The sequence below is a fragment of the Mus musculus genome, chromosome 11 (assembly GCF_000001635.26).
Source record: "Mus musculus strain C57BL/6J chromosome 11, GRCm38.p6 C57BL/6J".
In the NCBI taxonomy this organism is placed as follows: Eukaryota; Metazoa; Chordata; class Mammalia; order Rodentia; family Muridae; genus Mus; species Mus musculus.
The window spans coordinates 59,810,075-59,836,227 of record NC_000077.6 but is presented as its reverse complement, the minus strand read 5'-3'; the positions used below and the strand labels follow the sequence as shown (position 1 = coordinate 59,836,227).

Here is a 26,153-nt window from a genome sequence, read left to right as displayed (position 1 = left end):
TACAGATGGTTGTGAGCCACCATGTGGTTGCTGGAAATTGAACTCAGAACCTCTGGTAGAGCAGTCAGTGCTCTTAACCACTGAATCACCTCTCCAGCCCTTGTTGATTTTTAAGACAGGGTTTCTCTTTGTAGCCCTGGCTGTCCTGAACCAGGCTGGTTTAAAATATTTTTTTTAATTTGTGTGTTTGTGTTGTGGGGTGCCCTTAGAGGACAGAAGAGGAGCTGAAGTTACAGGCAGCTGTGAGCCACCTGACATTGGTGCTGGGAACTGAACTAAGTCCTTTGTAAGAACAGTGGTGTTCTTAGTCTCTGAGCCATCTTGCTCCTTGAAAATTTCCTTTAAAAAAAGCTAGGCATTATAACTTGCATTTGTCTCAATATTATGTTAATGTGATCCAGAGGCTTAGCAATGTTTTCTAACTTAGAAAGCAAAAATGTAATATAATGTAGTAGGGTATGGTGGACTACAGTTAGTCATGTATCTTCTTATAGCCTGGCACAGATTTTCAAATCTCTTGTAACTGGAGTTCTTGTAACAATGTCTCAAGAGAATTTGTTTTGTTGGAGTGTATAAATGGGGATGTTGTCATGGCATTTAAAATAATAAACATCTGGCCCTAGTCACACTGGCAATTCTGAGAGGAAGGTGTATTTTTTTCTTACTGATATGAAAGAGCAGATAGTATACACATATACACATTTTCATATATGTCACATGGGATGTATGTGAAGACATACTTTTTACATGTGTTTATTTGTGTGTGTCTACATCTACATGCAGAGGTCAGAGACAACTTGTGGGAATTGTTTCCTTGCTACCGTGTGGGTTTCAGGGATCAACCTCAAGTCATCACCCTTGGCCGTAAGCACCCTTACCCTCTGAGCCTGCTCCCTAGCTCAGAAAGCTTTTCTTTTTTCCCTCTGAGACTGGATTTCAGTATTCTACACAGGCCAGTCCTGGGCTCACCGTCTTCCTGCCTTAGCCTCCCTAGTGCTAATGCCTGCAGCCATGAAAACATTTGGTACTATATAGTGTCTTACCATTGAGTGTTAGTTATGTACAAATATTGCATGAAAGAACCTGTGTCTGAAGCCTCGTTTCTTTTTTTTTTTTTGGTTTTTCGAGACCGGGTTTCTCTGTGTATCCCTGGCTGTCCTGGAACTCACTCTGTAGACCAGGCTGGCCTCAAACTTAGAAATTCGCCTATCTCTGCCTCCTGAGTGCTGGGATTAAAGGCATGCACCACCAATGCCCAGCTTGAAGGCTCGTTTCAATCCATGTTCTTTCACTTACAGAATGTGGAGCCCTGTACTGCTGCTTTTTCAGATATAAATCACAGTGCTTTGTTGACTGTTGTGAAATTGTTTCTGGCACATGTTCATAATTACAAAGTAGAAAGTGACATTGTTAGCAGTGCTGTGTTGATTAGCTGTCCTCAACTGTCCTGATGATGCTGCAACCCTTAATACAGGTCCTTGTGTTGCGGTGACTCTCAACCATAAAGTTATTTTCCTTGCTACTTCATAACTATAATTTTGCTATTATTATGAATCATAATATTTTTGGAGACAGAGGTTTGCCAAAGGGTATACACCCACAGGTTGAGAACTGCTGGTGTAGATGAAAGTAGGCAAACTAAAAGATGGAAGTGAATCCATCATTTTTCTTGAAATTAATTTCAGTAATTGTTTTAAAAGATCACAACAGGGCTAGAGAGATGGCTCACTGGTTAAGAACACTGGATTGCTTTTCCAGAGGTCCTGAGTTCAATTCCCAGCAACCACATGGTGGCTCACAACCATCTATAATGGGATCTGATGCCTTCTTCTGGTGCAACAGTGTACTCACATGCATAAAATAATTCTTTTAAAAAAAGAAAGAAAGGAAAAAGACATTCTATTTAAAAAAAAAAAAGATCACAACATTTGCTTTAATGCAGTGCTCTAGTGTGGCAGCTTTCTCTCCTGAGATTCTCTGCAAGCCCTCCTGAAAGTGTCTCATGTCAGCTGGTGGCTGGCTGCCCTTCAGTCAGGATGGGTCATCTGAGTGCTCCCTGTTATATCTGCCCCTCCTCTGGCTGTCAGCTAGTTCTTTGGGTATTCCAGGTAGAAATCCACCTGGCCACAGCATCTTGAACCTAAGCTGCTGCCTTGCTTAGCCTCCCACCACACCCCATTCTCTTTGCTTTATTTGAGTACATTCTACCCCAAACAGGAAAAACAGCAGATTCTTCTTTTTAGAAATGTTTATTTTGTTTGTATATGGAGACGCACACATGTCCCACATGTATAGAGGTTAGAGGACAACTTGCTAGAGTTGGTTTCCTTCCAAAATGTTACTTTTGGGGACTAAACTCAGGTTGCCCGGCTTGGCTGTGTATGCCTTATCTGGTGAGCACTTCACCAGCCCTAGGCAACTGATTCTTAATTGAAGAATAAATGTCCTGACCACACTGGGCTTAAAGAAGCAGCAGCAGCAGCAGCTGGGCAGCTAATGCACACCTTTAATCCAGGTATTTGGGAGGCAGAGGCAGGCAAGGTCTTTATGAGTTCCAGGCCAGCCTGGTCTACATAAGTAAGTTCTAGACACACAGGGCTATGTAAAGAGACTCTGTCTCAAAAAACAGAAGTTTTTTTATTCTGAAAGTTGTCCTCTTTCAAGCGTATTTTCCTTAACCTCTATTTATATCTTTGTTTTGTACTGTAAAGGGGTGGGGGGAGATAGAAACAGGCCAGGAAAATTTGATGGACTCTGATACTTGATTTTAAAAAAAAGATATTTTTATTGTGTCTGAGTGTTTTGGCTGTCTGTATGTATGTGTACCGCATGTGTACTTGGTTCTTGTGGAGATCAAAAGATTGTATCAAATCTCTCTAAAAATTACAGTTATAAGCCACCATGTAGGTGCTGGGAATTAACCCAGGTCTTTTTCAAGAGCAACAAGTGCTCTTAACCACTGAGCCATCACTCCAGCCCTGTGGCAGTCAATTTCAGAGCCAGGATGGATGTGAGATTTAAGTTGTTTCTATTCTTTACTGTATAAGATATAAGGTTATTGATTCTTTTTCTCCCCATTCTAGGTTTGTGAAGTTCTCAATGCCCAGTGTTCCTGACTTCGAAACACTATTCTCACAGGTTCAGCTTTTCATCAGTACATGTAATGGCGAGCACATTCGATATGCAACAGATACGTGTAAGCCAATACTATTTCTTCTTTTCCTGAATGTACTTGCCTTTGCAGTGTTTATACCTTCAGTATTTTGTTAATGTTTTTGTTATTGTTGCATCTAGTTGCTGGGCTTTGCCATCAGCTAACAAATGCACTTGTGGAAAGAAAACAGGTAAGAAATATTCGTTATTCAAGTTTTGTTACAATGTGTGTTTGACTCACAAACTAGTCTAGAAAAGGCTCAGTTTAGTACTCAGCATCCCAATACATAAATATGTGTGCTTCCTTGAGCAGCCTTTGGCTACATGTTAGGCCTCCAGGAGGTGACTGGTGGCGATGGTTGTTTTGAAACTACAAGTCTGGCTAGAGGTATGGCTCAGTGGTAGAGCAGTTGCTTGGCATGTGTGAAGTACTTGGTTCCATGCCTCCACTGGAAGAAGAAAAAAACTAAAAAACTACTAGTGCCTTTGTGTTATAATGATGCTATTTCTTGTTTTTTCCTGTTAGTTTTTAATTATGATGATTTTATCTTACAAAATGCTGAAAGGATCCTGTGATGATGTCTTATGTGCTCTTGACTTAGATTCTTCCAGTGTCAGTGTTTCACTGCACTTGTCACCCCACCCACCCACACACAGTTGGAAAGTGGTTGTGGCTATGTTCTCCTCAGCCTAAATACTTCAGTGGGTGCTTTCTACATTCTTGTGTAGACCACAGTGAAGATGGTCAGCATCTGGAAATGGATGTTGAGATAATGCTCAACAAAATCAGCCTGGCCAGATGTGCTTAAGTAGATGATTGCTGTTCTCTGTAGGAAAGCAGACGTCCAGAGTGTAGGTGGATACTCTAGTTCTCTGTCACCTGGTTTGTGTGTTTCTTTTTGATTGGGAAGTGAAAGGAGGGAGGCTGAAAGTAGAAAGAGTCTCTATTCTTTTTTTTTTTTTTTTGGTTTTTCAAGACAAGGTTTCTCTGTATAGCCCTGGCTGTCCTGGAACTCACTTTGTAGACCAGGCTGGCCTCGAACTCAGAAATCCACCTGCCTCTGCCTCCCGAGTGCTGGGATTAAAGGGGTGCGCCACCAACGCCTGGCGAGTCTCTATTCTTTAGGAGTGCTAAATAATTTGGTTAAAAGCTGTGGGGCTGAAGAGGTGGTTCAGTGGTTAAAAGCACTGGCTGAGGGCATCAGGCCCCCATCTAGTGCATAGACATACATGCAGGCACAACATATATATATATGCACACACATATATGTATGTGTATATACATATGGCTGAGTAATCACAACACTTGGAAGATAGAGGCAGGAGGTTTATGAGTTCAAGGTCATTCTTGGCTACATGTCTAGTTCAAGATTAAACTGGGCTACATGATACCCTGTGTCTTAGGGTTTTACTGCTGTGAACAGACACTATGACCAAGGCAACTCTTATAAGGACAACATTTAATTGGGGCTGGCTTCTAGGTTCAGAGGTTCAGTCCATTATCATCAAAGCAGGAGCATGGTAGTGTCTAGGCAGTCGTGATGCAGGAGGAGCTGAGAGTTCTACATCTTCATCTGAGGCTGCTAGCAGAATATTGACTTCCAGGCAACTAGGCCTAGGGTCCTATGTCCACAGTGACACACTTATTCCAAGAAGGCTACACCTACTCCAGCAGGGCCATACCCTCTAATAGTGCCATTCCCTGGGCCGAGCATATACAAACCATCACACCCTGTGTTGGGTTGGGAGATACTATTGTGTCTCTTCCTGAATACTGAGAAGAGAGCTATTACTAGCCTCTTCTCTATTGAGCTTTTAACCAGGTGGTGGCACATTTGGGAAGCAGAAACAGGTGGATCTCTATAAGCTGGAGCCCAGCCTGGTCTACAGAGTGAGTTCCAGGACAGCCAGGGCTACACAGAGAAACTCTTTATCTCCAAGAACTTAGCCCCCTCCCACCAAAAAAAAAAGAAAAGAAAAGGCTATAAAGTTATGTAGATATTTTCTAGCTTCATCTTCTGATCTTCAGAGAGTTAGGCCTCACTTGAGGCTGAGTACTGTTGTTTATAATTGGGGGCAGGAAACGGTTTGTTTATGAAATGTGGTTATAGATTCAGTGGCTATTTACTCTTTCGGGCTAATACTCTGCTGTGAACATGCCAGCACCATCATCCACAAGCTTAGCTTCTAAGCTACAGCACTAATTTGTGGCAAATGATACAGAGAAATTCTCTTTGTTTAACGATTAGGAAAGTACTCTAGTTTTGTATGCATTGTGTGCATGTGTGTGCACATGCAGTGTATGTGGAGGTCATAGGCTGACATTGGGTGTCTTCTTCATTCACTCTCTGCCTTGTTTTTGAGACAGAGTCTCTGACAAACCTGGAGCTCTTTGGTTGTCCAGACCCTCTAGCCAGCAGGCCGGAGAGATGCTCTGTCTCTGGCTCTTGAGTCCTGGAATGCTGGGTGCACACTGCCACATCTGCTTGTCCATGGGCTCTGAACTCAGATCCTGGTTCTTACATGGCAGCACTTCACCAACTGAGCCATCTCTCTAGCCTCAAGAGAGCAATACGGTTTATTAGTGATAGCCATTTAAAGGAAAAAAGGTTTTGACTTAAAGTATGATACTGAAATTATCTAAGTATTCCAAGAAACATATTAAACCATTTTGTGACTGAGTAGACACAGACATTTCCTGACATAGTATGGAAAGCTTATTGCTATGTAAGGAACCTATCAATTAGTGTTGTTTTTTATTTGTAAGTGACAACATAAGATCCAATGTGCTGCCAACTTTGAGAACTTATCTGAAAGAGATGTCATTTCTGACAGCCCCTTCGAGGAATTGGCATCCTTAAGCAAGCCATAGACAAGATGCAGATGAATACCAACCAACTGACCTCAGTACATGCCGATCTCTGCCAGGTATGGGATTCACATGCTCAGAGATGTGAGGCTGTTCCTGGGCTTGCCCAACAAGATAATGGGTGAGGGTGGTGCTGTAGGGGTTGAGGTGTATAGAGTGGGGCTTACAATGGGATCATTGTAATGGTCATAGCATTTTTTTTTTTTTGAAATTTAAGTCATTTCCTGTTAAATAAATCATGGAACTTAAGAGTAAAAACACAGTATCCGTAGAAGAAATGCACAAGAAGTACTAGCATGGGTTTTCTCTGAAGAGAACTGCCTCTGGCAACAGTAAGGGAGACATCATCATAAAAACTTTTTATGTCTAAAAACATTATTCACGGGACTGGTGAGATGGCTCACTGACTGCTCTTCCAAAGGTCCTGAGTTCAAATCCCAGCAACCACATGGTCGCTCACAACCACCCATGATGAGCTCTGACTCCCTCTTCTGGTGTATCAGAATTTAGCTACAGTGTACTTATGTATAAAAAAATAAATCTTTGGGCTAGAGCAAGCAGAGGTCCTAAAAATTCAATTTGCAACAACCACATGCAGGCTCACAACCATCTGTACAGCTATAGTGTACTCACATACATAAAATAAATCATTAAAAGAAAAAAAAAACCTAAAAACATTATTCACGTGTTTATCTTATGCTGAGGAGTTCCAAGTCCAAAAGCAGAGATATATGATGATGTCTCCCTTACTGTTGCCAGAGGCAGTTCTCTTCAGAGAAAACCCGTGATAGGACTTCTTGTGCATTTCTTCTACGGATACTTTGCACATACAAGGGTGTCTGTGTGTGTGTGTGTGTACATACCTTTTCTTTAAAAAAAAAAAGTCCACAAGTCCCAAATCTCAATAAATGTATGTGAATTTTCATGTGTCTTACTTTTTCCTGTTTAATGCATCTTGGAGGTGAGTCTGCTCTGTATTATGCTATACCATATTCTGTAATATGAGTAGGTCATACAGGAGCTAGACTGGAGTGTCTCATGGTGTAGACTACCTTGGACACCTGTTCCTTTTTCTTACATCACTCATCTTTCAAAGTGCTGTTCTGACAGCGATAGCATATACTTAATTTTATTTTACTTCATTATTATTATTGTTGTTTATTTTTTTGTTGTTTTGTTTTGAGATAGGGCCTCTCTACTTAAGCCCTAGCAGTCCTGATACTCATGCAGATAGACCAGTCTGGCCTCAAACTCACAGAGATCTGCCTGCCTCTGCCTCCAAATGCTGGGGTTAAAGGCATGTGTACAGTACAGTGCCTGGTTATACCTTTTTTTTTTTTAATTCACTTTTCATCCCAATCCCTGCCATTATACCTAATTTTAAAAAATGGGCTATTGGGTGAGTCTGCAGACATCAGTGTTGTATGGGTTACATACATCACTTAGCTTGTGTGCCTGCTTTTTATACTTGCACACTTTTTTATATATTTACCTGAGTTTCAGTTTGAGAAAGAGTTAATTAAAAAAAAAAAATCTTCACTTTGATCTCACAATCCTGGTCTAATTTGTATTTTTGTTTTGTTTTTTTCCCCTAATAGAGGGTCTCTTTGTGTAGCCCTGACTGTTCTGGAACCAGCTCTGAAAAGGAAGCCAGTCTAGAATTCAGAGTTTACCTGTGTCAATCAGCCTCCCATTGCTGGGACTCAGGACACAGGCATCAAACCCTGCCTGACACTGTCTGGTTTTGTTTCACTGAGCCAGTGAACTGAAAGTGGACACTTGTTTACTTATCCAGAAACTCACGGGTGTTGGCTGGGTACTGCACTGTGTCGGTGGAATTCTGATTTTCAGTTCATCTGTGGTTTGCTCTACCTTAGCGTTAGTTTTTATCCTTTTTAGTTTTTAGTAGAATCTCACTCTGTAGCCCAGGCTGGTCTTGAATTTGCAGCAGTCCTGCTTCAGCTGCCTGAGTGTCAAGGATTGCAGATGTGAGTGATTCCACCCAGCAGGCAGTGTTCTTTAACCCTAGATGGCTAAGAAAATGGAGTAATATGTTAATATTTATGTTACTAATCATCTGTGAAACAAAACAGTATTATCTTAAAACTTTGGAATCTGAATTTTTTTCTAAAACTTGCCATAGTGAAATGTATAATGATTCAATACAAATTTCTTTATAGCTTTGTTTACTAGCGAAGTGCTTTAAACCTGCCCTTCCATATCTTGATGTGGATATGATGGATATCTGTAAAGAGAATGGAGCCTATGATGCAAAACACTTTCTGTGCTACTACTATTATGGAGGAATGATCTATACGGGGCTGAAGAACTTTGAAAGAGCGCTGTACTTTTATGAGCAGGTAATTAGATTTCTAAAGTTGTGGTGTGGTTTTGAACTTGTGTGATCCAAACAGTCAGCGAGTGTTACTGGTTCATACATATTAGGACAGCTGATTGCACATGGGTTGCAAAATGAAAAAAAAAAGTCACTTTGGAAAAGAGTTTAGTGCTTAAGATAAAACTCAAGATTTGGGGGTACAGTTTAGTGAAAGAGTGTTTACCTTACTTGTTCAGGGTCCTGGGTTAAATACCAACCCCAAAAAACAAACACAAACAATTACAGTATTAAGCATGTGGCCTAGAAATTTTACTCCTAAAAATATATTCAAGAGAAATAAAAAACACTGTCCACATAAAATCATGTAGAACCAAAAAGTAGGACTAACCTAGAATAATTATCAACATTATTATATAGAATAATTATCATACATTATCCTAGAATAGATAATGTATGTCCACACAGTGGGATCATTTTCAGCCATATAAAGGGGGAGGTAATGACCTCAGAATTGAAACCCTTGTTAAAGAAGTCACCCGCAAAGGGTCACATATTTATGATACCTTTTATACAATTGTCCAGAACAGACAAGTCCAGAGACAGAAAGTAGAGTGTGGTTCTGAGGAAAAAAAGTAAACAATGATTGCTCGTGAATGGACGTGTCTTTTTGAGGGATTGAGATGTTCTGGATTAGGTAATGATAATAGTATTGCAACCCAGTAAATGTAGTGGAAACCACCAAGTTATATACTTTAAAGGTAAAAATTTTGTACTCTGAGTTATATTTCAATAAAGCTGCCACAAGCCACGAATGCTGACATTCTCAGGAGCTCAGTAGGTACTTCTTAAGTTCCAGGACAGCCGTAGGCTGTGTCTATCTCAAAAATAAACAACAGTGTTAGAAGTTTAGCTGGAGGGGAGATACATGATCACTGGTTTTCTCCATTGCACTTTGGATAAGCTGACCTCCAAAGTTTCCCTAGCAGCAGGAAACTTGGCTGCATAATTTGTAGTAGCAGAGGACTGTTCACAACCTCCCTCGTTCATTTGTTTGTTTGTTTGTTTGTTTGTTTTAATCTTATAAAAAATAATGGCTCAACAGGTAAAGGCACTTGCCCAACCTCCTGACTGGAGTTTGATCCTATAAATTTGCCTAATGAAAAGAGATGGGTGGGTTGGGGAGCAGGCCAGGGGGAGGATATAAGGGACTTTTGGGATAGCATTTGAATTGTAAATGAAGAAACTAATAAAAAAATTGTTTAAATAAATAAATAAATAATGAAAAGAGACAGCACTCCCACAGATGTGTTCCTTGACTCCAAATATTCACTAGTGTATACACAGGTGCCCACACACTGTAAATAAATAGATGTAATAAAACATCTTAATGATAATGGACATTTAATTCTTGACACTGCTCCATCTTCTTTTACTCAGGCTATAACTACTCCTGCCATGGCCGTCAGCCATATCATGTTGGAATCATATAAAAAGTATATTCTAGTGTCTTTGATATTACTTGGCAAAGTACAACAGCTGCCTAAATACACCTCTCAAATAGTGGGTAGATTTATTAAGGTAAGTTTTAAAAATAAAACTGATTTTCTTACATTCTGTATTAATTTGTATATAAAGACATTGTGACAATATAGCCTTTCAATTTTATTTTATGGTGACTTAGCTCCCCGGCAACTTCTGACTAGCAAATGTGTATGGATTGTCTGAGGGGAGTCCAGGAGTCCACACTAGGGGCTCTGTTCTAGTCTGTGTACATTGTTTCCTTAGTAGTTGGTCTCAGGAGCCCGGTTCCAGACAGCAGGTGTTTGAGCTATTGCAGGGGCTGGAGTTACAAGTTGTATTTCTTTATTATATTTTAGTCAAAATACTGAAAACAGTTCTGATTTGATTGAACTTTAACTTATTCAAATGTTGGGCTGTCTTACTGAAGTTCTACTTAACTACTGTCTTATTCCAGTTCCCCTGGCAGCCAAACTTTGAGACAACGTTTAAAAAACAAAACAATGAGATTTATTTGTTTTTGTGTTTTCATTTTTTGTTTTTGTTTTAAGTGCATATAGAGAGGGCTGAGTTGCTATAGTGCTTGCTTGAGTTTGGTTCCTAGAACCCTTGTGAAAAGTTGAGCAAGGTGAAACAAGTGGATGCTGTGGCTAACTGACCTGCGGTGACTCCCAGGCCTGGTGAGACGTTCCATGTCTGAAAACAAGGGAGTGAAGCCAGGTGGTGGTGGCGGCAGCAGTGGTAGCAGCATCAGCAGCAGCATCAGAGAAGCAGAGGCAGGTGAATCTGAGTTCAAGGCCAGCCAAGACTACAGAGCAAATTCCAGAACAGCCAGGGCTACACAGAAAAAAGCTGTCTTGAGGAAGAAAAGATGATGGACCTCTGGTATTTGGATAATATATGTTGGCTGGGGTCATAGCACAGGCCTAGTGTGCTCAAGACCCTAGGTTCAGTCCCCAGCACTGCAAAAATAGGTAAATACCTTAAATTCTGATGTTTCTTTTTGAGTTGAATAATTGTAAGGCCCCGTTGCAGTGGTGAACATCTTTATCTCTAGTACTAAAGAGGCAGAGGCAGGCAGATCTCCGTGAGTTTGAAGCCAGCCTGGTCTACAGAGTGAGTTCCAGGATAGCTGGTGCTCCACAGAGAGACCCTGTCTCAAGAAAAAAAAACAAAAAGACGGTCATTATTTTAGGGATGTAAGTCTTGTATCTTGTTGTTTGTTGACAGATGGCCACCTACACTTTGCCTGAGAGCCCCTTGTGACTTTCAAGACTCTTGACTGCCATGTCCCCTCGTGAGGAGGAAGGCAGCTAAAAGTGCCCTGTGGGAAAGTGATGGGTGGGATCGGTTTAGGGCAGCCATATGCAGAAAGCCATAGAAAGCTACTGAGTTGTTCTAGTGTCTCCTGAGCAGATAGTAGGCCTGCTGGAGGAGGAATGCCTTTGTAGAGTGATTGTCTTCATAGCTTAGGCACTGCTCCTGAGAGTTAGTAAGTCCCAGTAATGTGGATGTTCGGAACAAGACTACTCAAGGTGTGTTTGAGTCAGTTTCTGCTTGATGGTAGTGCTCCGACTTTCTCACAGTCATTCGGCTCCCTCTCCAGATCCTTAATGAAGAAGCAGAAGCAGGGGCAGTTGGCAATAATGAAGATTTTGCCTTCATTTTTCTCGTTTAACTTACCAGTACAAAACAACCAGAACCACTGATAGAGAAAAGATGTGTGTCTTCACTGAATTATTGATAATAAATTACTTGATAGTGAGCTTCTGTCATTGGTCTTAAAAACCAGGATTTGTGTTGGGTAAAGTGTAGCTTTATGGTAATATGCGATGTATTTTCTGAAAGTACACTGCTATAATTTTTTTGTTTTGTTTTGTTTTCTCACCCTAAACATTTAGCCTCTCAGCAATGCTTACCATGAGTTAGCACAAGTTTATTCAACCAACAACCCGTCTGAGCTGCGGAACCTGGTGAGCAAGCACAGCGAGACCTTCACTCGAGACAACAACATGGGCCTGGTGAAGCAGTGCCTGTCGTCTCTTTATAAGAAGAACATTCAGAGGCTGACAAAGGTGAGGCACGTGCTGCCCCGTGGCTGCTCTGGCTCTTCTTGGACCTGGTGTCCCTCTCCTTTCCTCTTATCACAGAGGAAGCAGGTACAGGATAGAGTGTGGCAGAGCTTCTACACTGAGAGAAGCTGTTGCAGCTGGGTTCTTAGGAAGAGTTTGATTGCTACCTTTTGGTCTTTCCAGGGCTAGAGCAGGGTATTTGAGAAGAGGAGCAGGTGAAGAGGAGGAAAGGTAGGAGATACAGCTACACTGGGAGGCAGAGAGGTAGCCCTGAAGGGGTGACCAGTTCCAAGTGGGCAGTCATGGGTGGCTAGTGATCGCTGGCCTCAACTCTCAGGCTGTGCTGATCTCTGCTTTGATGTGAGAAAACTGACATTACCATGTGGGCCAGAGCTAGACAAGCCACAGTGCTTAAGTTGTAGGAGATAAGGGAGTTTTTATTTATTTACACAGGATCGTCCTATGTTGCCCAAGTGGACCTTAAACTCATGATCCTCCTGCCTTCGTGTCCAGAGTGCTAGAGTTACAGGTGTGTGTCACCATGTCCTGCTCTTCATCTTTATGTTCAGGGTTTCTGATGATAGCAAACACCTGCTGGGTCTGATGGCATGTGCATGTAGTCCTAGCACTGGGAATGCTGATGGAGGAGGATTTCTTAAGGCTAGTCCAAGCAGTGTTACAAGACTGACTCAAGAGAAAAAAAAAGAAATAGGCTTTTTATTAAGTGTTTGAACTGTAAAGCAAAACATAAATTAAATTCCTTCTTCAAAAGGTGTATGCTGGAAGTAATAGGAATTTTACTAAGAAAAGCTTATGTAGCTTTCTGGGTGAAGAGGCAGCTCACAGCCTGGCAGGGACAGCTGGCGAGATGATGGGGATCCCAGTGTTCCCATGCTTGTGCCCATCATCAGTAGCTGGTGGTAGGAAAGTGTAGGAGCCAGGCTGTAGCTGGGATGCCCATGTGACGAAAGCAGGAAGTGATGATGGATACCAAAGGAAAAAGTAGGGAGTGGAGTGGGTGGAGATGGACAGGCCATTGGGAACATGGGGCCTGGAGGAGAAGAGGGGACAGGGAACTCTCACTGGTCAACAGGAGGAGTTCCTCCCAGTAGTCTAGACTCTAGGAAGAACGAGGAACAGCTTCCTGACTAAAAAGAATTAGAAGTCAATTTGTAAGGAAAATGAAGAATGAGACAAAGAAAAGCAACTTAGAAAAGTTCTACAACAAATGTAACCTGTCAGCTAGAAAAATCAACTGTAGAAATCTAATATGGTTGGATATGCTAGCATATGCCTGTGATCCCAGCACTTGGAATGCAGAGCTAAGCAGATCTCTGAGTTCAAAACCAGCCTAGTATACGTAGAGTTCCAGGCTAGCCAGGACTACATAGTGAGATCCTGTCTCAAAACAAAGAAGTCAATCTAATATATGCAGGCATTGCTATGAAAATCATCAGCCACAGTTTAATATTTTGAAACAGTTAGTAGCTTGTACTTTTGAGCTAGCAATAAAGTAAAATGTGTTTTGTAGTTTAGATAGGATAATCCAGAACAAAATAAGCACACAAATATAAAAATAAAATTATAAAAAAAATTAAAATTTTAAGAAAAAAGAATTTGATCAAATAAACAGGGTCCTAAAGTGGTCTGAGCAGAGCTGAGGCAAGCAGCTCATTCATTGTGTCCAGGTCCTTCCTGGGCAGCTCACGGTAGATGATAACATAGAGTTTATGAGTGCTGTCCAGGGCATCTAGGGGAAGACCACCATAGAGTGAGGTAGTGCTGCAGTAATAGTAGCAGAAGAAAACGAAGTTTCTAGACGAATGAAGCCTCTTTCTTACTAGCAAATCACAAAGAAGCTATTCATAGAAGCCTCAGCAGATAGACTTGTGTGTATTGATGTTTGCGATGGGATCTCTGTCTCAAGGTGGCCAGGTACAGTGGCCATTGTTGGGAATTTTATCTGCCTCATCCATTGTAGAGAGGTTACTTTCTGTCACTGTTTGGACATTGGTTGGTTGGTTGTTTGAGACAAAGTCTCACTGTGTAGCCCTTTATGACCTAGAACCTTCCCACCAAGCTAGGGCAGCCTTGAACTCCACAGAGATCTATCCGTCTGTCTCAGCTTCTGGAGTGCTGGGATTAAAGGTTTGTTCAACCATGCCAGGCCGGACAGTAGACTTAGATTCCTCTCATGTCTCTTATGTGTGTTTGTGAAGAGAGTCATTTGTCATTAGGAGCATTCTGCTCTCTCCTGGTCTTCCCCTCAGTATGTCCTGAACCTCTTTTCCATGGCATCCTAAGCCTGTATCACAGATACTTAACTGCAGGCACTCTCTCACTAGCCCCAGTGGGAAGGCAGTCTCCCTGTGGTGTATGGTTTTCCTCCTGATGTTAGAATGAGCATTTTCCCTAGGATGGATGTCCCTTTTGGTTTCCTTTTCAACATTTGAATAGCCCTAGATCTTCTGACTTCTGAAACCTGAGCTGTTTCTTTCTTTCTTATGAAAATGTTGCATATGTATAGGAAACTGACTATCTCCTTACTCTGCCTGAGAGTAACAGCTAAGATCACTGGTTTCATTCAAGTCGCTGAAAAAAGTGTGTGTGGGGGTGTGTAGGTGTGTGGGGGTGTGCTTGCGCACATCGGTGTAAAGCAGAGAACACTTCATGGGAACCAGTGGGTCTCCCTCCACCCTTAGGTGTAGGGACTGAACTAGGGTTGTCAGCCTGGCTGCAGGCACTTACACTCAGGAAGTGTAAGTCATCACTCAGCAGCAAGTCATTTTCACGAAGAAAATTTTATTTTATGTAGCAATAGAAAGAATACTGAACACAGTTCATACCTTTTTTACATTTCTACATGTGATTAATTTACTTCTGACTTTCAGACTTTTTTAACACTATCATTACAAGATATGGCAAGCCGTGTACAGTTATCTGGACCACAGGAGGCAGAAAAATATGTTCTACACATGGTAAGTGTATCTTAAATTTTTTTTTTTTTGGTTTTTCAAGACAGGGTTTCTCTGTATAGCCCTGGCTGTCCTGGAACTTACTTTGTAGACCAGGCTGGCCTCGAACTCAGAAATCCGCCTGCTTCTGCCTCCTGAGTGCTGGGATTAAAGGCGTGCGCTGCCGCCGCCGCAACCCCCCCCCCCCCCCCAGCAGATGCGGACATCCTTAAAGAGACAGAATACAAAGCACATGTGTGTATTTGCTTCTACCACCTAGCAAGGAGGTTCAGTGATATCCTAACTCTTAACAGCTTGTTTAGTTGTGTTTGTTTTGAGCTTTATATAAATGGTGTACACTGCATGCTTTTTAAGAGCCATGCATGTAGATACATTTGTAGGTAGTCTATTTTCAGACTGTTGTGTTACAGTGTACCTTTCTATCCTAACTATGTGGCCATTTGGATTGGTTTCTATTCTGATTGTTACAAGTACTATTGTGGTGAACCATGGTCCAGATATAGTTTAAGTCTGCAATAACATGTATGGTGAGAAACTTCTGAATTCTAATTAGTATGCTTTGGGTTGGAGCTGCTATCTTATTAACACTGTCTACTGTCCCTTCTAAGTCAAGCAACAGCCATTTTAGGTAGCTTAGTTCCATTGCTCAGAAGTGGGCTAAACATTAGTCACACTGCAAATCTGGGCACAGTGGCTTTTGCTACAATCCAAGCAATCCAGGAGCATGAAGCAGGAGGATTTTGTGTTTGAATGTCAGCTTTGATCCACTTGGCATCTCTAATGATATCTAGCATATAGCATTTAGGAAACACTGGCTAAATAGATAACACTTAAAATAGATATGTAATTGAACTGGAGAGAATGATCTTCTAAAGGACCTAGGTTTGAGTCCTGCCATCCACATGGTGGCCCACAGCCGTCTGTAGCTATAGTTCAGTGGCTTACCCTCCACAGGCAAAGCATCCATACACCTTTTGTTGTGTTCTTTTGTTTTGTTTTGAAAGTAGCCAGACCTATGATTCCAGACCTCAGTGTCTGAGGTAGAAGGGTCACAAGTCTGAGGTGTGACTGCATTGCTTTTTGGATCTTTGGTTATATCCACCCACTTTATGTTCAGGTCTAAATTTTCATGGTTTCCTATCTTTCTTTTTTCTCCTTTTTTTTTTTTTTTTTTTTTTTTTCAGATAGAAGATGGAGAAATTTTTGCAAGTATTAACCAGAAGGATGGAATGGTCAGTTTCCATGATAACCCTGAGAAGTATAATAACCCAGCCATGCTTCATAACATCGACCAAGAGGTAAGCAAGCTGCTTGGGTTGGGCATGTCTGACAGGTGATTAAACTTCTGAGTGCTCCAGGATAGCCTGTTTAGTTCCCAGCCTGAACACAAAAGGACCGGTCTGCTGGAAACTCTTCTAGATTGTTTGGGTGGCTAACTAAATGGGAGGTTAGATTTCCCAAGTAGATTATCAAACCTACTTTTAACTCCAAAGCCATTCAAAGGATGTAGTATTCTACCTGTGCTTTACCACAACTGCCAGTGTGTGGACTTGTTTCTGTGGGTGTCCAGGTGGGAAGCAAACGATACCTTCTGGGGCAGCAGCAGCAGCAGTGTCCTGGGCATCTAGGGGTGCCGTGTCAGCAAATAGCCACAGCCTGTGTGTGCGGCCTGCTGCTCTTGACTGTTGCTTTGGGTTCTGGGGATGAGTAGGTTCATCTAGACAGTGTGTTTCTTACTTTGAAGGAAGGAAATGAGTGAGTTCGTGTTAAATAAGGAACTAAAAGCTGTGTGTGGTTGCCGGTTTCTTTGAGCCTGGTGCTTGGGAAGCAGATGATTGATGCCAAGGCCAACCCTAAGTAGCAAGACTGTCTGAAAACACCAGAACCAACAGCAAATTCCCAGGATAGGCTGGGAATGGAGATGGCTCAGCAGTTAAGAACATTGCCTGCTCATCTGAAGGATCTGGGTTTAGTTCCCAGCACCCACAAGGCAGCTCACAACCGTCTGTAAACCCAGTTCGAATGGATTTGATGCCCTCTTCAGATCAGATCAGATCTTCTGGAGACACTGCACACATACGGTTCACTTAGTGCACTTAAGTACTCATACATGTTTTTTAAAAAAATCCCAAGAATCCTAAAAATAACCCATGGCAATGTAGAATGCATTCCCTATATTAGTTCCTCGTGGTAAAAGCAGAACTTTGTCACTACTCCCTTTTATAACTTGTGGGTATCAAAATGTCACCTAAAATGATAACCTTAGTTTGGGGACTGGCAAAATGGCTCAGTGGGAAAAGCATGTGCTGCCAAGCTTGAGGACCTGAGTTCAGTTCCTGGGACTTCCATGGTGGAAGGAGAGAGCCTGACACCTGCAACTTTTCCCCCGTGAGAAGAATGCTAATGGGATTGTCTGCTGGTATTGTTTCAACTTGGGTATTATGCTGCAGTACATAGAATCTCTCCCCCCACCACTCTTTTTTATTTGTTTTGGGTTTGGGGGGGTGGGTGAGGCAGGGTTTCTCTGTGTAGATCTGGCTGTCCTGGAACTCATTCTGTAGACCAAGCTGGCCTCAAACTAAGAGATCCACCTGCCTCTGCCTCCTGAGTGCTAGCATTAAAGGTGTGTGCCACCACCTTCTAGCTCACGTATTTACTCTTGAATCCAAATAATTTGATTTCATAACCCCTTAGCTGAGGGTTTTCAGAGGGTGACTAAGTTTCTAACCCCCCACTAATAGTCGGTTACAAATGTGAGTGACCAAAGCCTATTGCTAACCATGGTTATATGACTCTTGCACAGATGCTAAAATGCATAGAGCTGGATGAGCGACTGAAGGCTATGGACCAGGAGATCACGGTGAACCCCCAGTTTGTTCAAAAGGTAAACAGGGTGCTCCTCATTTGAAGTGGGTGGAGGAGGAAAGACATTACAGCAGGTACAAGAACTTGGTTCATTTATTAAATGTGAAGTTGCTCATTGTCCTTGAAAACCAGTTCCCATAAATTCACAGAAATAACTTTTAAGATATGTTCAGGAACTCCTCTAAGTGTGCTTAGGGAAGGCCCAGGTTGCCTGTTGTTGTTCTGTGGTAGTTCCTGCAGAGACAGGCTGGGGAGCTGGCATGCTGCTTTCACAAGAGTCCTCTTGATAGAGTTGGTCACAAACACACTATTTGCTTTCTCCTTCACAGAGCATGGGCTCACAAGAAGATGACTCAGGAAACAAGCCCTCCAGCTACTCTTGAAACTAACCCCCATCTTGAGGTAACAGAACCTTGGCCTGGCAAGTGTGAAGAGCGCAGCAGGAAGTACCATGCGGGTTCCATGCCGGTTCCTCCTGGACAGTCAGAAATTCAGTTTAACATCTGCAGTCCTATTGCTTTCAGAAAACCATTCTCTGCAAAGAAAGGAAAAAAAAAATCCTACTTTAGAGTCTGTTGTGGATTTATTTATCCTCAGATTGTTATTACTGCATTAAAGTTACCTTTTTGTTTAACCCCTTGAATGTTAATGTGTGTTCTCTCACTTTTTCCTCTCGCAAAGGTTCCAATGATACATTTCATTGTGAATAGAATAATTGGCTGGGAGCGCGAGGTCTGCACTGAAGCGTTAGCATCCCCTTGTAGGTGGATGTAAGCTGTGGGACACTGTCGGCTCCTACCCCTGACGTGTGTAGTTTTTGCCATCTTCCTGCACCTGACGTGCGTCGTTTCTGCCACCTCAAGGCTTTCCCTCTTTTCTACTTTTCTTTCTGTATTTGATTCTTTAAGATGGGGTTTCTCTGTGTAGCCCTGGCTGTCCTAGAACTCCCTGTGTAGACCAGGCTGGCCTTGAACTTGGAGATCTGCCTGCCTCTACCTCCCAAGTGCTGGCATTAAAGGTATGCACCACCACCACCTGGCTCTAACATTCTTTTTAAATTATGTTTTATTTTGTGTATGTATATACTTAGGAGAGTTATTCTCCTTCTACCTTGTGAACCCTGGAGAATGAACTGATAGTCAGGCTTGGCATTCAGTGCCTTTACCCATTGAACTATTTTATAGCCCCTTTTCTTCTTGAAACCATCTTCAGGTACTTTGCAGAGTTTTTTAGATTTTGTTCCTAGCCCCGTTACACTTTGGGCCAGAAGTCACTGAGCTAGCTCTCGACAGTGGGAGCATTGGTGACCTATGGACAGATTAAAGTGCCTTAAGTTTGCTGCTGGGGATGGCTCAGTGGGTCAGAGCCAGGAGTAGGACCTGAGCTAAAATCCCCATGTACAGAGCTGGGCATTGCTGTGTGTTCTGTAACCACAGCAAAGACAAGTGGTTCCCACTGTGATTGTCACTGGCCAACCAGCCTAGCCAAAGGCCTCGGGAGTAAGGTAGAAAGTGGTGGATGAGATAGATACTCAACGTCTTCATGCGTTGTGTGGTCCCCACTGCATCCACATGGGCCCACACGTGCAACACACAGATTTAGTCTTTAAAAAACGTTTCTCAGACTGGTGAGGTGGCTCAGCAGATAGCGCTGTGTAGTCTGATGATAGACAGTTCCTTGGCTTTAATCCCTATAGAGAAAGGGAGGAGAAGACCTGCCTCTCCAGAGTTGCTCTCACTTCCACACTAGCGCTGTGGCAGGGACGTGCCTGCACATGCCTTGTGATAATACGTTTTTAAAGACTTAGACCATGTTAGTCTCAGGGTTAACTCTTGGATTTGTGTACAATAATTTCTCTATGGACTATGGTACAGCTCAATGAAAAAGCGTTCACCTAACTTGCATACAGCCCTGATTCTATCACTAGCATTAAACACAGTTTCTTTTCCTTTAAAATGAGTATCAGGCCATGGCTCTGCCTGGGTAAAAGGATGCTTCTGGGGGAGTCTAATGAACTGAGTTCAAATTATAGGAGCCACGTAGCGAAAGGGAAGAAAAGGCTGCTGAAGCTTGTCCTGTGAAGTTGCATGCTTGCCATGTCAGGTGCCCCTCCCACCAAATGTCCTAGGTTTTGTTTTTCTCACTAGCATGTGTTTTGAGACAGGGTCTCGTTATGTTGCCCTGGCTGGCTGGGAAATACCATGTAAACCATAATGGCCTTGAACACATGTTGTCTTGCCTTTGCCTCCTACGTTGCAGGATTAAAGGCATGTGCCACCACACCTGGCTCACTAGTATTCTTCCCGTTATGTGGCAAATGACACCTTTGTTATGTATTTACTTATTTTTAGCCCTGGATATGGAACCCAAGGTCTCCCCAGAGCTAGACCCCAGTTCACATTTCATTTTTTAAAAACCTCAGGGCTAGTGAAAAGGTCAACAGGTAAAAGCATTTGCTACCAGGTCTCATTACCAGACAGGTCAGTTCCTCCAGCCCACGTGGAAGGAGGAGAGGGCTGACATTTTAAGTTACCTTGACCTGTGCTTGCAGGCTGTGATGCTGTGGTGTCACACACACACACACACACACACACACACACACACACACACACACACACACACACAGGGCAAATAAACGTGGGTTTCAGTTTTGCTTTTTGGTGTTTGTTTTTAAGGAAATCCTTGAACTGGTGGGATGCCTGACTGAGTGTGTAAGCTACCAAACCTGATAGCCCGAGTTCAAGCTCAAAACCCACATGGTGGAAGGGGAGAACATGCTCACTGACACACTCACACAGTGGCATGCTTGCATGTGCACAGAAGTGTAAAAAAATTTTTTTAAAGATTATTTTACATATGAGTACACTGTAGCTGTCTTCAGACACACCAGAAGAGGGCATCGGATCCCGTTACAGACGGTTGTGAGCCACAATGTGGTTGCTGGGAATTGAACTCAGGACCTCTAGAAGAGCAGTCAGTGCTCTTAAGCACTGAGCCATCTCTCCAGCCCCCAAAAATAATTTTTTTAAAAAAATGAAACTCTTAAAACTTTCTTTTTTTTTTTTTTTTCTTTGATGCAAAAGCAAGAGGTTTATTTTCTGGCTTGTTGGGGTCAACCTTCAATTAGTGTCTCAAGGCGAATTACTAAGAAGGCAACCCCGAATGGCTATTACAAGAAGTTTTTATTCTTTTTACGGGCACAGGTTACATCAGTAAGGTTACAGTTCAAACTTATTGGCTAACTTTTAACCTTTCAGATTTCTGTAATGTGGATCCATACTGGCAGGTCTCTGGATGTGATAAGCCAGCTGTGGTTCACGTGAACTCAGATTCTCTCCATTAGCACTGCTTGTAGCTGGCATCTCTCTGGGTTGTGTGTACCCGTGTTTTGGAAAGAGGACATATTTAAAGGACATGTGTCTTTTGTTTGTGTAGTGAATTATGGACTTGGGGGTTTGTCTTGGGTTGGTTTGTTGTTGCTGCTGCGGTTGTTTGTTTTGGTTTGGTTTTTTATTGGTTGTTGGTTTTAAATGGTGTTCTGCCTGTGTGAGGGTGTCAGATACCCTGGAACTGGGACAGTTGTGAGCCACCATGTGCGTGTTGGGAGTTGATCCCAGGCCTCTGGAAAAGCAGCAGTGCTCCTAACTGCTGAGCCCTCTCCAGCCCCCAGTGCTCCTAACTGCTGAGCCCTCTCCAGCCCCGTGAGTTCCCCTGGTGCTGCTTGCTTTCCCTATACTTGGCTATGGGTTGTGCAATCTTTGTTCCTCTCCTAACTCCAGCTCCTTTGGCTGACTTGAGGGTCTACAGGTTTCATGCCTTGCTCATTGTAAGAGCATTTAGGACTTCACACTTCTTGCCAGACAGATGCCTTCCAAGGCTTTGCCTCTCCGCTTTGGAGCACTATGGGCCCATTTAAATGCTTGCATTGTTAAGATGGCCTTAGCTGTCTGTCCTTGGAGGTAACTCCCTGGGGCAGATTCCTTTGTGAACTTGCTGACCTATGAATGCCTTTAGCATTTGTATGGTGCCAGAGGTTGGCAAATTTGTACCTAGGGAATTAGGGGTGTTGCTAATATCCAAGATGAGGTCTTGGGTGGGTGTTCATTGGTGGAACTCCCAGTTCTCTGAGGAGTTTTTCAAATTTGGCTCTCCACGGTAATCTCAAACGGTAAAAGTTTAGATTAAAACCACTCACTAATTGGCTTCGGAATCCAGCATCCACATTACATTTGTGTTTCTGTTTGGATTTGTACCAAACGAAGCACAACTAAGTAGCCCGACTTTGATTAAAAGTTACAGGAACTACAGGGCCTGGTATCCAGGCCACCTCGAGTAATTTAATGTGACCCTGTCTCAAAAAGTAAAGTGTAGGTTGAGGTGTAGCTCACTGGACAAGCACTTGCCCAGGAAATATTCTGCCCTGACCCCTAGCTCTAACCATAAATACATAAATAAATAGGTAAGACCCGTAAGTAAATCTGCTGGGTTCAGTTTGAAAACTATTGGCATTAAGTATTCTTTGAGAAATGGTTGGAGTGGGGGAGCTAGAACAACAGCTCAGAGGTTAGGCGAACTTGCTGTTCTTGCGAAAGACCTGGGTTTGATTCCCAGCATGGACACAACAGCTCACAACCATCCAACTCTAGTTCCAAAGGAGCCAAGACCCTCTTCTGGCTTCCATGGGCTCCAGGCATGCACATAGTATATATATATACACATACATATGTGCAGACAAGCATACACATAAAAATCTTTTTTTGTTTGTTTGTTTTTTGTTTAATCACCCTCATAGAATTGGTGACTGAGCAAGAGGTACTGAGAAGGTCAGCAGTGGCCCAGCTGGAACAAATTTTACTGAAATAGCCAGTAATAGCGCTCCTCTGTCATCATGGAAATAAGGACAATGTGAATAAGCAGTAGACCTTGGGAAGCAATAGCAGCAAGGTGGCTACAGACCTTCAGCCAAGGTTGCTCCAGTTATCTGCCTTTGTTCCCGTTTCTTGTGAATTCCAGGCCTGCCTGAACTCCTGACTTTCCTGCCTTCCTCAGCCTCTAATTGCTGGGATTGTGGGCATGTTTTACCACCCCAGGAGTGATGTGGTACTAATGGATACAACCTAAGGCGTTTTGCATCCTAACCAAGCATTCTCCCAGCTAAGCCACATATCCAGCCCCTGGTTGGCGTTTGTTTTGTTTACTTTGTGAGACAATGTTTCCCATCCAAGTACTGACCAGGCCTGACTGCTTAGCTCCCGAGATGAGATGAGACCAGGGCGTGTTCTGGATGGTATGGCCATAGACTAAGACAGTGTCTCGTGTTACCCAGGCTAGGCTCAGATTTCACCCCTGCTCCTCCTGCCTCCATGTGCCCATCCATACTGATGGCAAAAGTAGCATTAAGGCAGAGCGTGAAGCTTTAATCTCGGTACCCAGGAGGCAGAAGTAAGGGGATTTCTAAGGGTTTGAGGCCAGCCTGGTCTACAGAGTGAGACCCTGTTTCAAAAACAAAACTGTAAAACTAGAATTCCAAATCTCTTGAATTTGCCCACAAATTATTTGTAACAATCTCTTAAACAAGTAAGCCTAGTTCAGTCATTAGGGGTAGGTGCATTCCCTCAACAGAAAGCTTTTCAACACTTTTATGATAACTGGCAAAGGAGCAGTGTAGAGGTAGTTGGCTCACCACTCTGGCTCCTGGCGGGTTGCACTTGAGCACCTGCCCAGGAGCTATCTGGATTTGGGCATCACACAGGTGTATGCTCGCGTGTGTGTGTCGCTCGAGTTTGTGCGTGCGCGAGTGCATACACACACACACAAGTCAGTTGATTTTTGACATGCTGTGACTAGCCCAAAGGTTGGCCACTCCTAAATCTTCCCCTGCTAGCACACACACCAGGGCCGTCCACAATAGACTGTAGATGCAAAAACCACAGGTCTCATGATAAAGGGAAAAGACATCGTTTATTCTGGAGCCATTTTGTGTGGCCTGGAAACACAGATTTAGATTACCCCAAATGAAATGTTCCAATGTGTAGGCATTTTTATGGTTTTTGTTTTATATTTCTGTTTGTTGAGACAGGGTTTCTCTGTGTAGCCCTGGCTGTCCTGCAACTTGCTCTGTAGACCAGGCTGGCCTTGAACTCAGAGATCTGCCTCCCAAGGAATGGTAAAGGCATGTACCACTCCTGCCTAGCTCAAATTTTAGTTTTATAGAAGAAAGAAAGTCATAAGACACAGCAAGTTTAAAATACATTGGCAGGTACCTCAGGCCGGTACAGCTAGATAGGTGAGCTATCCTGTAGGCCCAAGATGGTGGGTGAACTTGTTTGGTTTTTCAAGATGGGGTTTCTCTGTATTGTCCAGGCTGTCCTGGAACTCACTCTGTAGACCAGGCTGGCCTTGAACTCAGAAATCTGCCTGCCTCTGCCTCCCAAGTGCTAGTTGACCTTTTGAATTGGCAAGTTAATACACTGCACAAGGTTTTTATCTACTTGTTCTGACATGGAGGTAGGCAAGGAATGGCTGTTGCAGAGGGCTAGCTAGAACTAGCTCAAGGTAAGGCAACTAGCTTTTGGGTCTGCAACATCCCAGTCCGTCCACTGGTACTGACATTCTAATCAGCCAGCCATCTCCGAAGACAGGCTCCTTTTGAGTCGGGAAGTGTCTGTCCTATGGCTGAGGCTCCTGTGGGGAGCTTGCTTCAGCGAGCCTCTGGGACTGGATCGGTAGGAGCAGGCAAAGGGACTCATTACCCCCTCAGCCTGCGAGGCTTCTCAATGACTGCAGAAAGGAATCCTGGTAGCCTGCCTCAGCCTTAGAGACCTGGGGGAGCCAGTGGGGAGCTGCACACTCCTGCTGTCCCCTCACTGACCTCCAGACTCTCTCTGTAGTGACTGCTTTTGGTTGGCTGCCCAAATCCTCTGGTCGCAATACAGGATCCTGGTTCTCAGAGCCATAGTCAGAGCTGACCTGGTTCTTCCTAACATCGCTGTGGGGAGTTGCAACTGGTTTCACTTATATCCTGAGTGGCAGTCTGCTTAAAGCTGTTTTATCCTGCTTAAGTTTGTTAACCCCTAGTTGTCAGGTATCTGCTTTCTTCTTCTGCTGTCTGCTTGCTCTAGTCTTGGAGAAGGGTAGGGAAGAGCCTCGTGGAGGACAGGAGATGACTCACAGTATCAGGAATAATCGGATTGGTAAAAATAAACACACACAAGACAATACCTAACACCATAACTCCACCCTGCACTCCTTAATCTTTACCAGGCAGTAAACAAAGTTATAGAACACAAGTTTGCATATTTTTTTTCCTCCTGCTCCCTCTTCCAACAAAACACGAAAGCTGAAATAGAGAGAAAGGAATCCGATCCCCGTGATTTGAAAAACAAACAGATACCAACTCATCAACTTCTACTCATCTGAAGCTTCCCACTTCCGGATAACCACATTCTGGGCGTCCTCGTGTACACAGCGGAGGCTGGCAGCGCTGGCCGCTGTGTACAGCTGGCAGCGTTAGTTACAGGCTCAAGCCCAGAGCTCTGTTCTCATCTGTCTTCAAGGGCCCATGGTATGCACTAATAGCTTTAAAATTCATTTAAAAAAAGATGTATTTTTTTTTATTATTTTTAAAATGTGAGTACACTGTCACTCTCTTCATGCACACCAGAAGAGAGCATTGGATCCCATTATAGATGGTTGTGAGCCACCATGTGGTTGTTTGGAATTGAACTCAGGACCTCTGGAAGAGCAGTTAATGCTCTTAACCGCTGAACCATCTCTCCAGCCCTTAAAATCCTTTTTTTTTCTTTTCTTTCTTTCTTTTTGGTTTTACAGGGTTTCTCTGTGTAGCCCTGGCTGTCCTGGAACTCATTCTTTAGACCAGGCTGGCCTGGAATTCAGAAATCCATCCGCCTGCCTCTGCCTCCCAAGTGCTGGGATTAAAGGCGTGCGCCACCACTGACCGGCTTAAAATTAATTTTTAAGTAGCTAAATAATATTCCATCCCTCATCCCCAAACGGGAAATCAAACCCAGGGCTTAGAGAAAACAACCCCACAATCCACGAACTGTTTTGAAAGCTAGTTTGCAAAGATAGGGCCGGCTCAGGGCAAGACTGAGCCGTGCACATGCGTGGTCCTGCTTCGCTCTGTACCCTCCTCCCTCCCAGGACCTGTCCGTACCTTCCACTTCTCTCGAAGGGGAGACGGTTTCTCTGATCTGCAACTTTACAGGCAGGGAGTGGAGTCCCAAGAACTCCCAGAATCCAGAGGAAATTTTCCGCAAATCTTTCCTCTTCGGTAGGGACAGGGCATGGACTGACTAATTCTCTCTGACTTTTTTGAAATGTCAGTTTTGACGTCACCCCTG

The 26,153-nt window shown here is 43.2% G+C and overlaps 1 protein-coding gene, 1 long non-coding RNA gene and 1 pseudogene across 7 annotated transcripts in view; 2 read left to right on the top strand and 1 right to left on the bottom strand.

The window, feature by feature from the left end:
- The window catches only part of Cops3 (COP9 signalosome subunit 3), a 30,451-nt gene extending 12,018 nt beyond the window's left edge, over positions 1-18,433 (top strand). For 2 of the 6 annotated variants that reach the window (XM_030246026.1, XM_030246025.1), the window contains exons 4-13: positions 3,084-3,196; positions 3,295-3,344; positions 5,989-6,081; positions 8,203-8,382; positions 9,798-9,938; positions 11,780-11,953; positions 14,842-14,928; positions 16,110-16,223; positions 17,729-17,809; positions 18,120-18,433. In XM_030246026.1, coding sequence (XP_030101886.1) covers positions 3,084-3,196; positions 3,295-3,344; positions 5,989-6,081; positions 8,203-8,382; positions 9,798-9,938; positions 11,780-11,953; positions 14,842-14,928; positions 16,110-16,223; positions 17,729-17,809; positions 18,120-18,173 — 1,087 coding nt within the window. In that variant the 3' untranslated portion in view covers positions 18,174-18,433. Of the gene's footprint in view, positions 1-3,083; positions 3,197-3,294; positions 3,345-5,920; positions 6,082-8,202; positions 8,383-9,797; positions 9,939-11,779; positions 11,954-12,133; positions 14,929-16,109; positions 16,224-17,728; positions 17,810-18,119 lie in introns of all 6 variants that reach the window. The other 4 variants (XM_030246027.1, XM_006533383.4, XR_003949446.1 and 1 more) reach the window with 3 other exon arrangements.
- On the top strand, positions 9,263-9,403 carry Gm51946 (annotated as a pseudogene).
- Positions 17,866-26,148, bottom strand: Gm16062 (predicted gene 16062). The gene is made up of 2 exons (NR_045686.1): positions 25,967-26,148; positions 17,866-18,325 (listed from the first exon to the last, which is right to left on the bottom strand). It is a non-coding gene; the product is annotated as a predicted gene 16062 (long non-coding RNA).
- Positions 26,149-26,153: the final 5 nt, after the last annotated feature.